Source organism: Stegostoma tigrinum, chromosome 33 (genome assembly GCF_030684315.1).
Source record: "Stegostoma tigrinum isolate sSteTig4 chromosome 33, sSteTig4.hap1, whole genome shotgun sequence".
Taxonomy (NCBI): Eukaryota; Metazoa; Chordata; class Chondrichthyes; order Orectolobiformes; family Stegostomatidae; genus Stegostoma; species Stegostoma tigrinum.
In genome coordinates, this window is record NC_081386.1 from 4210997 (window position 1) to 4224670 (window position 13674).

The following is a 13674-nucleotide window of genomic DNA, read 5'->3' on the forward strand; positions in this document are numbered from 1 at the left end:
TTCTTCACAACGATGGGGGTGCAAGCTGTGCATCAACTTCATGCGGCTTCTTCAAAGTTGTATAGACAGCCTATTTGACTGAGCAACAAGGTTACAGATGGAGTATAATGTGGGGAACGGAGGATGATTTATTTTTGTAGGAAATGTAACAAAACAACATTTTAAAAGGCATGAATGTTTTAATCTTGCTGTTGAGAGAGACTTGTTCTATAAATTGGTTTTTAGGGAAATAACAGCTGACCTCTGAAGAATAGTCGTAGCAAATATGAAACTTTGTTTCTACACATGCTGCTAGATCTGCTGAGTTTCTTTTTTTAATTCATTCGTGGGATGTGTCGCTGGCTAAGGCAACATTTTATTGCCTATCCCTAATTGCCCAGAGCGCAGTTAAGAGTGAACCATATTGCTGTGGGTCTGGAGTCACATGTGGGCCAGACTGGGTAAGGACAGCAGTTTCCTTCCTTTAAAGGGCATTTGTGAATCAGATGGGTTTTTTCCTGACAAGTTGCTGGGCTGAATGCATGGTGTGGTCTTCTCCTATTGCTAATTAAATAACAGCATTATCCTGCTCTGGCCTTTTTAAAGGGCCATTCAATTATCTGCTTATGGGCTTCATTTGGCCCACATGAATGTGGGCTGCCCATCACCTTATCACCCACCCCCAACCCCTGCATGCTACTGGTAACATTTTAGTGGGGTTGGAGGTGTATGGGTAGACAGCAGGCTTAGTACCCGAGATAACAAAGTGTAGATCTGGATGAACAAGCAGCATCAGAGGAGCTAGAAAACTGACGTTTTGAGTCTGGACCCTTCTTCAGAAAATGAAGTACCCACTGTGGTTTTCTGTGCCATGTTTGCCTTTGCACCAGCTTTGACAACAGCGCATGCAATTCAGCCCCGTGTTTCAGGGAATTTTCACAAAAAAAGTCATCAACCTGAAGGAATACTGTTTATCTCCATAGGCACTGCCTCACCAGCTGAGGGGTTTCAACTGCTTTTTTTCTCTTTTACAAAAATTGGTTACACAATTAATAAAAGCAATTTGCAAAGAACATTTATGTTACAGTTTACACTACAATTATTTTAACCTTAGCAGCATCCAATTTAAATTACTGTAAAACTAAAAATATAGGTCTGTCACAAAGTAGCAGTGCCCTGAGTTTTTGGTGGTTGAAATTTTTTTTGAAATGTGGGGTGATATACTTAATGCAGAAATTATACAACATGAGCTGTAGCACTGTGATAATATCTCTTCAACAAGAGTAGGTTCAAACCCTGTTCCAGGGAGTAGAGCATTCAGATTAGCACTCTAGTGCATTACTAAAGATTTGCAGCTCTGTCAGAGATGTTTTTGGTAGGTGAGTAGGTGAGGGCAAAAGGGACCCTATCACTGTTGTGAGAGGGGAGAGAAGAGGACTGAATTTTGGGAAATGGATTGGGCCCGGCTGAGGGCCCTGCCAACTACGGCACTGGAGAATCCTTGGTTGAGGAAGCTGGAGGACATGTCATGTGAATGCAGAGAATGCCATGACACTATTCCTAAACAGATCCAAGCAATTTCTGATCAATTTTATCAATTAAAATTGAGTTTGCTGTTTGTTGGAGCTGAAGACATATTGGCATTTTATTACCAACATTACGACAGTGACTGAATTCGAGAACTGCTAAAGCATGTCTATTTTCCTTTCCTTCCTACCTTGTTTCCTATCTCTCAATATCACTGCAGTTCCCACGCATGCTAATCCACCAGGTTAAGTGCACGGTAATTCTGCTTCCATCAACTATAACACTGTTTCTCCACATTTGCTCAAACTTGTTGAAAATTCAGCAGATTGAATCCAATCTGCACTGAGGCCAATTTGCATTGTCTCATACTGGTAAACATGTTCTTGACAAAGAGGAATCCCAGATCAATATTTTTGTCACCAATGGATTTTCAGTGTTCCAACGAGGTCTGCTTCCTTCCCAATGTTGATGTCTTGGAATTTTAAAGTGTCTCTGCTTTTACACTCCATCTCTACAAAATGTTTGTTTTTAAAGCATTTCCTCATTAGAATCGAAAATAACCCCATAGATTCCCCATACCACAATCATCATTGTACATCCCTGTTTAGGTGAGTTCCTAAACAGTTCCACTCATGTACATGTTTCTGAAAGGGTTCCAGGAGCCGATCATTTAGGAAACCTGATTTCTTTAATTTTGAAAGTGGTGTAGTCTGGTGCAGCTTGAAGACTTGTGTGCTTCACAATTGATAGATTCTTATTAGTTTGCTGCAAACTGCTGTCAAAAACTAAACAAAATATTTGTAATCATCTCCTTCACAGACTTTATGGTTTATACTGTCAGATGTAATCCCTTCTCCCACAGCTCAAGGTGAGAACTCTGTCACTTCACACTATTTCCCCTCACTTGCTTTTCCCTCTGTTAATCATGTAATCTTCAGCCCTTCCTGCTGACTGCCTTCTCCACTTCCTATCCCTATAGAATCATACAACACAGAATCAGAAGCTTTGGTCAACCAGTCTTTGTTTATGTAGACCATAAACCCCAAACTAAACTAGTCCCACCTGCCTGCTCCTGGCCCATATCCCTCTAAACCTTTCCTATTTAAGTACTTATCTAAGTGAATTTTAAACATTGTAACTGTATCTGCATCCACCACTTCCTCTGGAAGTTCATTCCACGCATGAACGACCCTTCGTGTAAAAGAAATTTGCCCTCGTTTTTTTTAAATCTTTCTCCTTTCAGCTTAAAAATATGCCCCTAGTCTTGAAATCCCCCACCGTAGGGAAAATACATCTGTCATTGACCTTATCTATAACCCTCAAGATTTTATAAACTTCAATAAAGTCACCGCTCAACCTTCTACGCTCCAGTGAAAAATGTCCCAGCCTTTCCGGCCTTTCTTTATAACTCAAACCTTTCATACTTCCTGGTATGAGACTTGCTGGTAAATCTCTTCTGAACCCTCTCTAACTTAATATCCTTCCTATCTCTCTGCTTCAGGGGTGAAACATTGTTGTGGCTTGGCTTTTTGCAGATCCAATCCTAACTTTGTATTTAAGCCTGCTGACCAAAGATTATTGATATTGTCTGGCATACTGATCTCTATGTTTGAAAAGCTGAGTGTCGATAAAATGGCAGTGCAGTAGGGCTCCTGAGCTGGAACTCCTCTGCTCTGTGTGTTCCTTTTTTTTCTCCTTTCATATTTCTTTCTTTCCTTTCTACTTACCTCCTGTCCTCAGACAGCATAATTGTAATAGACACCTCCTGCTATCTCCCCCCATACCATGACCTGGCCATATCGACCATGGTCACTAAACTCATTTTATCTGGTGATCACCCCCCTCCTCCGTCCAACGGTCTCCAAACTCATGATTTCGCCTCGCAGCCCACTTCCACCTCCTTCTCAAAGACCACAAATGGGACTGCCCAGGCATACCATTGTTTCTTCCTGCTCCTGCCCCATAGAAATCCTCTCTTCCTACCTCAGCTTTTCTCCCATTGCCCTGTCCCTGTCCACTTATAACCATGATTCCTTTGACACTTTATGCCAATTTCAGATTTTCCAGTTATAAGGCTCTAGCTACCACCTCTTTACCATGGACTTGCAATCTCTTCACACATTGAGCCCTCACCAGATGGACTTGGGACTATCCACTTTCTTCTGGAAGGCCAAAGGCCTAAATTAACCCCATCATCCTCCACTTGGCTGAGCTCATTCTCACTCTGACAACTTCTCCTTCAACTCCTCCTACTTTCTCCAGGTTAAAGGTGTGGTCATGGGCACCTGCATGGGCCCCAGCTGTACCTGTCTTTTTGTAGGGTACATGGAATATTCCTTGTTACAGTCCTTCTCAGGTATGTCGATTAAAATCATTGGAGCAGCTTCCCTCTCTTGTACAGAATTGGAAAAGTTTCTCTGTATGGTTTCTAATTCCCGCCTTGCTCTCACCTTCACCTGGCCCATCTCTGATTCCTTCCTTCCCTTTCTTGACACCACTGTTTCCACTTCTGTGTATAAGCTGGCCACCATTATACACCAACTCCCACAGTAACCTTGACTGTACATCCCCACACCTTCCTTCCTGTAAAGACTGCATTCCATTCTCCCAGTTCCTCCATCTCTGCCACATTTGTTCTGATGATGCTAACTATGACAAGGGCACCTTCAAAATGTCCTCCAGCTTCCTCAACCAAGGATTCTCTAGCACCATAGTTGGCAGGGCCCTCAGCCGGGCCCCATCATTGCCCAAAATTCAGTCCTCTTCTCTCCCCTCTCACAACAGTAATAGGGTCACTTTTGCCCTCACCTACTATTACCCCAGCATCCACATCCAGAGGATCACTAATCACCAGTTCCACCATGTCCGGCAGAATATTGCCACCACATTTACATATTCCCCCTGGGGACCCCCGTCCACTCTTCCTTCATTCCCAACATCCTCCCATAACCTGATGGCACCTCCCCATGCAATCACAGAAAGTGTAACACCAGCCCGTTTACCTATGCCCTCCTCACTATCAAAGACCCCAAACACACCTTCCAGGTGAAGCAGTGATTTACTTGCACTTCACTCAATCTAGTTTATCTTACTTGCTGCTCACAATGAAGTCTCCTCTATAATGGGGATCGAAGTGCAGACTGGGTGATCGCTTTGCAGAACACCTACATTCTGCCTGCAAAAATGACCACGGGAGCTTCCAGTTGCCTGCCACTTTAACATACCATCCTGCTCCCTGGCCAACATCTCTGTCTCAGGCTTGCTGCAGTGCCCTAGCACAGCTTAGCACAAGCTGGAAGAACAGGATTCATTTTCTGCTTGAGAACTCTGCAGCCTTTGAGCCTTAATATTCAGTTCAACAACTTTAGGGCAAGAGGCCATGTCCTTACCCAAACCCCCACACACCAAGCCTTGTCATCAAGTGGGCTGCTACCATACACAACCCATTATCAGCTACTCCCATTAGCAGCTATTCTCCCAAACAGACCTTTAACCACTCCTTTGTCTGCCTGTTTTTCTCTCTCTTTAACCTCTATCTCCATCTATTGTTTATTCTCTCTCCTGACCCCACCACATCTTCGGCAAAAATATCAACCATTTCCTAGCTACCATCAATTCTGAAGAAGAGTCACTGGACCCAAAACATGAACTCTGATTTCTCTCCACAGATGCTGTCAGCCTTGCTGAGTTTTTCCAGAAAATTGTTTTTGTTTGATTTCCAGCATCTGCTGTTCTTTTCAATTTTTTTGTATGGTTGTGGCTTGGCTGTTATGTGTTTGCCTATCTTCAGATAAGGTTAACGTTAGGGTATCGTTCAGTCTGTATGGTCTTTCAATTTAGGTGGTTCCTTTTTCACTGGATTCTGCGTCCATGGAGCCAGTATCTCAGGAGTTGACAGAATAAGTGACCATAACCAGTTTCCCCTGGTGGGGTGATTTGTAACCAGGGGACATGTATATAATGATATTGGCAAGTAAGACAGTGGGAAACTGTTTTTGGAATTATTTTTACACAGAGAATTGGTGTGTGATCAAGAATCCATAGCCTGAAGGAATGATTAAAGCATATTTCAATAATAACTTTCAAAAGGGAATTATGTAATAACTTAGAAGGAAAGAATTACATGGTGCAAGAGTAGGAATAGCTTTCAGAACACTAGTACAGATGTGATAGGATGGATGAAATAATTCCTGAAAATGGCCATGCTAAATTGCCCATAATGTCCAGAGATGAGCAGGCTAGTTGGATAAGCCTTGGAAAATGTGGAATTACTGGGATAAGTTAGGGGGTGTGTCTGGATGGCATGCTCTTTGGAAGGTTGGTGTGGACTCAATGGGTTGAATGACCTGCTTCCATACTGTAGGGATTCTATGATTATAAGTATTTTATGAGGAAGTAGAATTTTCTTGTGCAGACAGCTAAACATTTTACTTGCATAACCTCTTGAAGTAAAATATGCATTTTCACATGAAATGAGATCAAGGGGATAAATAGCCCAGGGCCGACAGCTGCATTTTAGTTCAGTCCATTTTACACAGTTGTATGAGTCTGGAGTGACTGAGTTGCATCAGTAGCTTTGTGGAACACAGTCATTTCCATATATTTGTATATGGCAGCGATTTTTATCTTCAGTTCCATTATCATTTCATATTTCAGATCAGTTGTATGTTTTACACTTCAATATTGCTTTGAACTCTTCTTCTGGGCATCAACTCTTATTTTGTTTTGACTGAGGAATGGGTTTCTGTCCCCACCAGTGTCCATATGTGCATGGCTAGTTGGCAGGGCTATCTCTCTGGCATTAGATGAGTTGTTAATTGTATAGAACTTCCTTGGGAGCAGCTCCTGCTCTACTATGATCAGGTTGTTACTATAACAGGAACCCCATAAATGAGGTAGTTGAGGAAATTCCCAGGCCAATTGCCTCAGCAAAATTTCATACTTCTCATTCTGGAAAATTTCCCTGTCAGTTTCTTTGCAAGGTTTGTACAAATTTTGCTTTTCATACAATAAATGTCCATTTTGAGGGCTGGTTATTCAGTTTTTCTTCACAATTGGTAAATGGTATATTCAGAGTTTTTTTTAACTCCTACCCCTTCTCAACTGAAATATCTATCAATATTTATATACAATATAACAATCATTTATATAAATGATTTGGATGTGAACATAGGAGGCATGGTTAGTAGGTTTGCAGATGACACCAAAACTGATGGACAGTGAAGAAGATTAGCTCAGAACACAATGAGATCTTGATCAGAAGGGCTAATGGGCTGAGGAGTGGCAGATGGAGTTTAATTTAGATAAATGTGAGGTGCTGCATTTTGGAAAAGCAAATCAGGACAGGACTTATAGACTTAATGGTAAGGTCCTGAAGAGTGTTGTCGAACAAAGAGATCTTGGAGTGCAGGCTCATAGTTCCTTGAAAGTGGAGTCGCAGGTAGACAGTATGGTGAAGAAGGCATTTGGTATGCTTGCCTTTGTTGGTCGGTGCATGGAGTATTGGGAGTTGGGAGGTCATGTTGAGGCATACAGGACATTGGTAGGCCACTTCTAGAATATTGCATTCAATTCTGGTCTCCCTGCTATAGGAAGGATGTTGTGAAACTTGAAAGGGTTCAGAAAAGATTTACAAGGATGTTGTCAGGGGTTGGAGAGTTTGAGCTACAAAGAGAGGCTGAATAGGTTGGGGCTATTTTCTTTGGAGCATTGGAGGCAAAAGGATGGAGGTTTATGAAATCCTGAGGGGTGTGGATAGGGTGAATAGTCGAGGCCATTTCCCCAGGTTGGGGAAATCCAAAACTAGAGGACGTAGGTTTAAGGTGAGGTGGGAAAGATTTTAAAGGGCCCAAAGGAACAACTTTTTCACGCAGAGGGTGGTGTGCATTGCCTGAGCTACCAGAGGAGGTGGTGGAGGCTGGTACAGTTATAACATTTAAAAGGCATCTGGTTGGGTACATGAATAGGAAGCATTTAGAGAGATATGGGGCAAATGCTGGAAAATGGGACTAGATTAATTTTGGTTTTTTAGCTGGAATGGATGAGTTGGACCGAAGAGTCAGTTTCCATGCTGTAGGACTCTATAATAGTTCCCAGTAAACTACTCAGTGTAAAGTCTACCATATAAAAGCACAAGAGCAATAGATGTATGGGAATACCACCAGCTGCAAGTCCCCTTTCAAGCCCATGCCATCCTGACTTAGAAATATGTGACTGGTCTTCCACTGTCGGTGGGTCTAAATCTGGAATTCTCTCTCCGACAGCATTGTGAATATACCCAAAGCACTTGGCTAACAGGGTTCAATAAGTTGCTCACCATCACCTTCGGCAGGGCCAGTAGGAATTGGCAATAAAAGCTTTTTTTAAGTCCAGATTTATTTTATGAACTGAACTTCTCCAGAAGTTGTATTGGGATTTATATATTTCATATTTCTAGATCATTATTCAGGGCTCTGTGTGAATGGAGGGTGTGCCAATTATAGGATTATTCTGGACCTTATGGACTGCATACCCCCCTCAGCATCACCAATAGACTTTGCAACACCCCTGCAACCTATCCAATGAATAGTTGCTGTTCAGGCTTGCAGTATGTTGTGTGCGGGTGCGAGTAAGTATTGCCTTTAAGTAGGTGCCAACTTATTCAGTAAGAGAAAAATTAGGGAGATATGGCAAGGAGCTCATTGTAATGTTACACAATGCAGAACATGGTCAGAACCATCACAGCTTCTGTTGGGGTATTTGAATGAGTGTTGCAACTTCAATACAGGGTTCTTTATCAATTTGGACAGAGAGGGAGTACAAGAAAGAATTCTTGAAATGTTTTTTTCATTAGATTAGGAGCTATCAGAGGGAGGTGGATGGAGAAATTGGCACACAGAACTGCAGCACAATGTTTTTAATGTGATGGCAGCAGTACAGAAAAAGTATATTCATCAGAAAGGAGGACATTGCTAGTCATTTTAAGCATTGCCAAGGGCAAACAGAGGTTAGAAAGCAATTATTTTATTTTGTACCAACTGCTTCTAAGAAAAAAAAATGAAAGACAAACTTAAAAGAAAATGTGAGCACCTAGCAAGTGTTAAGAAATGTGAGACAACAGGAGTCCGGCATTAGGACCTTTAAACCTGTTCTGTCATGAATAATATCTGATTTGTACATCAGTCCCATGTATCCACTTCTGCTCGATGTCTATTGCTACCTAACAAAAATCAATTGATCACAACGTGAAGAGCTTCAACAGTCCCGCAGCATGCACTATCTGCTGTGGGGGAGAGAGCCCCAGGTTTTGGTTGTTTTTGGGTAGCGATGTCCTTCTTTATTTCATTCTTAAATACCTTCCTTAACTTTCAGGATGGTGCTCTCCTGTTGAGGAAAGCTAAGAGGAGATCTGAGGACAAAAGTCTTCAAAATAGCCTCCTAATAAAACATTAAAGAATTTTGCAACAAGAGGAGAGATTAGGCAATATGCAAGTGATGGTCTGAAAATAGGAGAGCTTCCTATAATGGATTTTCTATTTTACATGAGCTACCTACTTTATTTGTGCATGGCAATTCTAATTTTACGAGCAATTTTTTCCTTTCTAGTGAATGTTCTTATTCTGCATCTCTGCAATCTTGCTTAATACTATGGTTCAGTAGTAGCAGATTTGACTTTAAGAAGGTTACTGGATCAAGTCCCACGAGAAGGCCTTGAAAATCTAGGTTAGTACATGCTCTCCAGTGCGGTGCTGCACATTGGAGGATGCCGTCTTTCAGATGAGATGTTCATCCTGCTGTCAAGTGAATATGAAATAAAACATAAAGTATATTTTGAAGAAGAGAATAAACATTCTCTAGACACTATCTTTCCTTCAACCAGCACCCAAATCAAATTGTGACTTTTTAAAAAAAAAATGTATATACATCACAACAGTGACTACAGTTTAAAGTTTTTGAGAAGATTTGTAGCTCGAGTTGTGGATGAGGTTGTAGACTTGCTCACTAAGCCGGTGTGTTTGCCACCCTGCAAGGTAACATCGTCAGTACGCTTCTGGTGAAGTGGTTTGCTGGGGGTGATTGGGATCGCAAAACCGAACCGGAAGTAACTCCAACCACCCCAGAAAACCGAGGCATATAAATAATAAACAGGACAGAGCACCAACGCTTCACTGGAGGCTCACTGACGATGGTACCTAGCAGGGTGACGAAACATCTGCAACCAAACACACCAGCTCGCTGAGCGTGTCTACAACCTCAGTGACTACAGTTCACAAAATACAGCCTGCCTACAGGCACCTCAAAGAGGTCATAATTTCATAAAATGTGCTATCTAAATGCACGTCTTTTTTGTTTTGAATAAACCTCCACCAAATCACCTGTGTCACGAATGAAACGTTGTAATTCATTAAATCACGTGCTAAAGTATATAAGGGAAAGAGGGAGGGGAGCAAATGAAAATGAGTTTTTTTTTCTTGCTCTTTATAATACCCAGCAGTTGGAAACAGTTATTTATTAGTGAACCAGTGTTTCAATCTCTTTGTTTTGTTAAAAGATTCTGACTGTTATTTGCCCGTAGGCTTTGACCAAAGTATTGAAATTTCTCCTTTGAATATGGCCCCTGAGCCCCATGATGGCGTGGCTAACTCGTCTGACACATACCCACTTTATAAACGATCTGCAAGGAGTACAACATTGCAAAAAGAGCAAGAGAGCAGCTTGCTGACTATCTACCAGAGCATGAAGGAAATGAAAGAGATGTTACTGCCTTGCGACACTCTTGTTGAAGTAACCAATCATATACTGAAAAAAGCTTCAGGGAGAAATTTATCCTGCGATTTCTTCCAGCTTCCAACCTGTGATCAGAAGCTGAATCACCAGCTCGCCAAAATTAATCCACTCAAGCTCATTAAGGTTAAGATAAAGCCACAGTTACTTTATGAAGTCTTAGTCTGGCTGAAAAAATTGAACTTGTTGCTGGATGTACATCAAGCAAAATCATTCTCCATTGTGAAGAAACTAATGCTTAACAAGGAACAAATGGTTTTTGGATCTCCAGGTAAAATCCATAAGTATAGTATATGTTTAATTATAATATAACTTTCATTCTGTGTACATTTATTGAGTGTATTACATACTTGAACATAATTGGTATCTCTCCCTAAATGTGTCCAGATTGGAAATTATTGAGTTTGGATCATCTCAAAGTCTAGGACGTTGCCAAAAAGAAGTAAAAATGAAACAAAATCTAAAATTGTTGGATTTGCAGGCTAATCTGCTAATTCAACATGCTGAAAAGGTTGACTTTTTGAAACAAACAATTGGAATAAAATGTCACTAGAGACATTTCCTTCACGATTTAAATTCATATTCATCATCACCACAAATTATCTGATTGAACAAATAGTAGTTTATAGACAGCAATGTGACCAGCTCTTAACGACCCACTGAAGCGACTGTGGGACACACTGTTATACTGAAATTGCTAAATTAGACCATATCAGGGTGGTTATCAGCACGTGCTCGGACAAATATGGGTGGGCAGAAAATACAGTCTTGCCAGGAACATTCACATCCCGGGAAGGAATTTGAGCAATTGTCCTCTAACGCTGTTTATTAAACTGTCTGTCCCCTGAATGACCCTTTATGTTTCTCCAGCATTATCTGAGCTTTTGCAGATCCACAGCAGTTGGATTGTTCTCTTTTCCAAAGTAAAGTTTATGATTCTTTTTGTTTTAAAATGTGAAGCAAATGTTCCCTGAGGAATTGCATGCTGTTTTTTGCATCTAATGATGTGATTTAAATCCTAAAGTGAACTACTTTAAAATATTTTGACTGATAAACACCAATTAGGCATCAGAATGAATTCTAATTTATCAATAATATCATTTAGGTATTTCATCTAATTTTTTTATGAATCAGTAGAATTGCACGTTATTAAATAATATGTAAATAAGAATAAGATTGTAAGATACAGGAGCCGAATCAGGCCCTTTGGCCCATCAAATCTGCTCCATCATTCAATCACAGCTGATAGGTTTCTCACCTCCATTCTCCTGCCTTCTCCTGTAACTCTTGATCCCTTTACTAATCAAGAATTATTATCTCTTCCTTAAATGTACACAATGACTTGACCTCCCCAGCCTTCAGCATTGAATATCACCGATTCACCACCTTCTGACTAAAGAAATTCATTCTCATCGTGGCTGTAAAGGATCGTCCCTTCACTCTGAGGCTTTGGCTTCAGGTCCTAGTTTCTCCTACAAATGAAAACACCTTTTCCATGTTCATGCTATCCAGGCTTCTCAGTATTCTAAGTTTCAAAAGGATCTTCCTTCAATTTTCTAAATTCCATCGAGTACAGGGCCAGAGTCCTCAAACTTTCTTCCTATGACAAACTCTTCATGCCCTGGGATCATTCTTGTGGACCTCCTCTGAACTCCCTCCAAGGCCGGTACATCTTTCCTTGGATACAGGGCCCAAAACTGTTCACATTATTGCAAATGTGGTCTGACCAGAACCAATTCAGGGTCAACAGTAGATCCTTGCTCTACTATTCGAGCCCTCTTGAAATGATTGCTAACTTTGTAGTTTCCTTCCTAACTACCAACTGAATCCACAAATTGACCGTAAGAGAATCCTGATCCAGGACTGCTGAATCCTTTTGTGCTTCAGATTTCCAAAGCCTTTGCCCATTTAGAAAACAGACTACACCTCTATTTGTACTAAAATGCATGACCTCACACTTTCTCACATTGTATTCCATCTGCCACTTCTTTGCCCGCTGTCCTAGCCTGTCCAAATCCTTCTGTAGCCTCCTCACTTCCTCAAGTCCAACTGTCCGTCCACCTATCTTTGTAGCATCTGCAACGACCTGACCAAATAACCAAGGGTAATACTTGAATGTGATTCTGAAGGAGGGTTGTACTGTTGGAGGTGAGATGTTAAATCATGGCTCTGTCTGTTTGTAAATGTTTCCATGGCACTACTGTTGTTATCTAAACTGATGTTATGCCCCAATAACAAAGTGTGGGGCTGGATAAACACAGCAGGCCAAGCAGCATCTCAGGAACACAAAAGCTGATGTTTCAGGCCTAGACCCTACTTCAGAGAGGGGGATGGGGAGAGGGTTCTGGAATAAATAGGGAGAGAGGGGGAGGTGGACTGAAGAGGGATAGAAGAGAAGATAGGTGGAGAGGAGAGTATAGATGGGGAGGGGATAGGTCAGTCCAGGGAGTTTTGCCCCAATAAATTAGGTGCCAGTCAGGAACCTGCCTTGATACAAAAATACTTTTGATTTGTTTTGGTTTAACAAAGTGTTCTCTCGCTGAAACATCAGCATGCAATACTGCAGATTCAGCTTTAACAATGTATTGGAAGTTTACTGCGAATGAAATGAAGAGAAATTGGAATAAACCAAACTATCTACCTATAATGCAAAAGTGAAGATTTTTAACCACACATTAACAGTACACTCCCATTAACCACAAATTATTCCTTTATAAATTTAAAAGAAACAAAACAGCTTTTATATAATACCCAAAACACAACTCTCAATCCTCACACCAGAGTCCCTGTATCTAATACCTCGGTAGGTTTTAAATCAATTATTACTTCAATTTAACTGGCATTGTAGATAGCTGTTACCTGGAGCTTTAATACACCAGAATGCCCGTTTAGTCAGCTTTAAGTAACCTCTTCAGGGTTTATCCCAACACTTTTGGCCTGGGATTAATGTCAACTCTTCACTGTTCTCAGGAGAATGGGTCTATTCCAAGCACTTCTCAGGACTATTACAAACTCAAAGCAAAACTAAAAGACACACTCTCTCTCTATAAACTGTGGGTATTTCCCTAAAGCTTAAAACAAACTTTCCTGACCTTCTAAGTTGAAATTTGTTTAGTGGTAAAACCCTGCCAATGTACACAAAAAAAATTCTAAAGCTAGGCATCAAAAACAGTTTCAAAACAAATCACCATGGTTACAGAAATACTTACTTTGTTATCAACTTCAGACACACAGAAAACCCACTGGTTACTAGTTCAAAACCCATAAACGCAAACTTACAACAAATAATATGATAGCACATTTAAAAGCATCCCACAGTTTAGACCACACTACTTGAAGAAACAGTTGTCCCAGTGTCATGGCCAATATTTATCAACTAACGTAGGTAAAACATTTCTGGATTTA

General features: G+C 40.9%; 1 protein-coding gene across 2 annotated transcripts in view; it reads left to right on the top strand.

The window, feature by feature from the left end:
* The window catches only part of LOC125467188 (cell surface hyaluronidase-like), a 134008-nt gene that overhangs the window by 6723 nt on the left and 113611 nt on the right, over positions 1-13674 (top strand). For both annotated transcript variants that reach the window (XM_048562674.2, XM_048562673.2), the window contains exon 3: positions 10061-10540. In XM_048562674.2, the coding sequence (XP_048418631.2) occupies positions 10061-10540 (480 nt within the window). The remainder of the gene's footprint in view (positions 1-10060; positions 10541-13674) is intronic.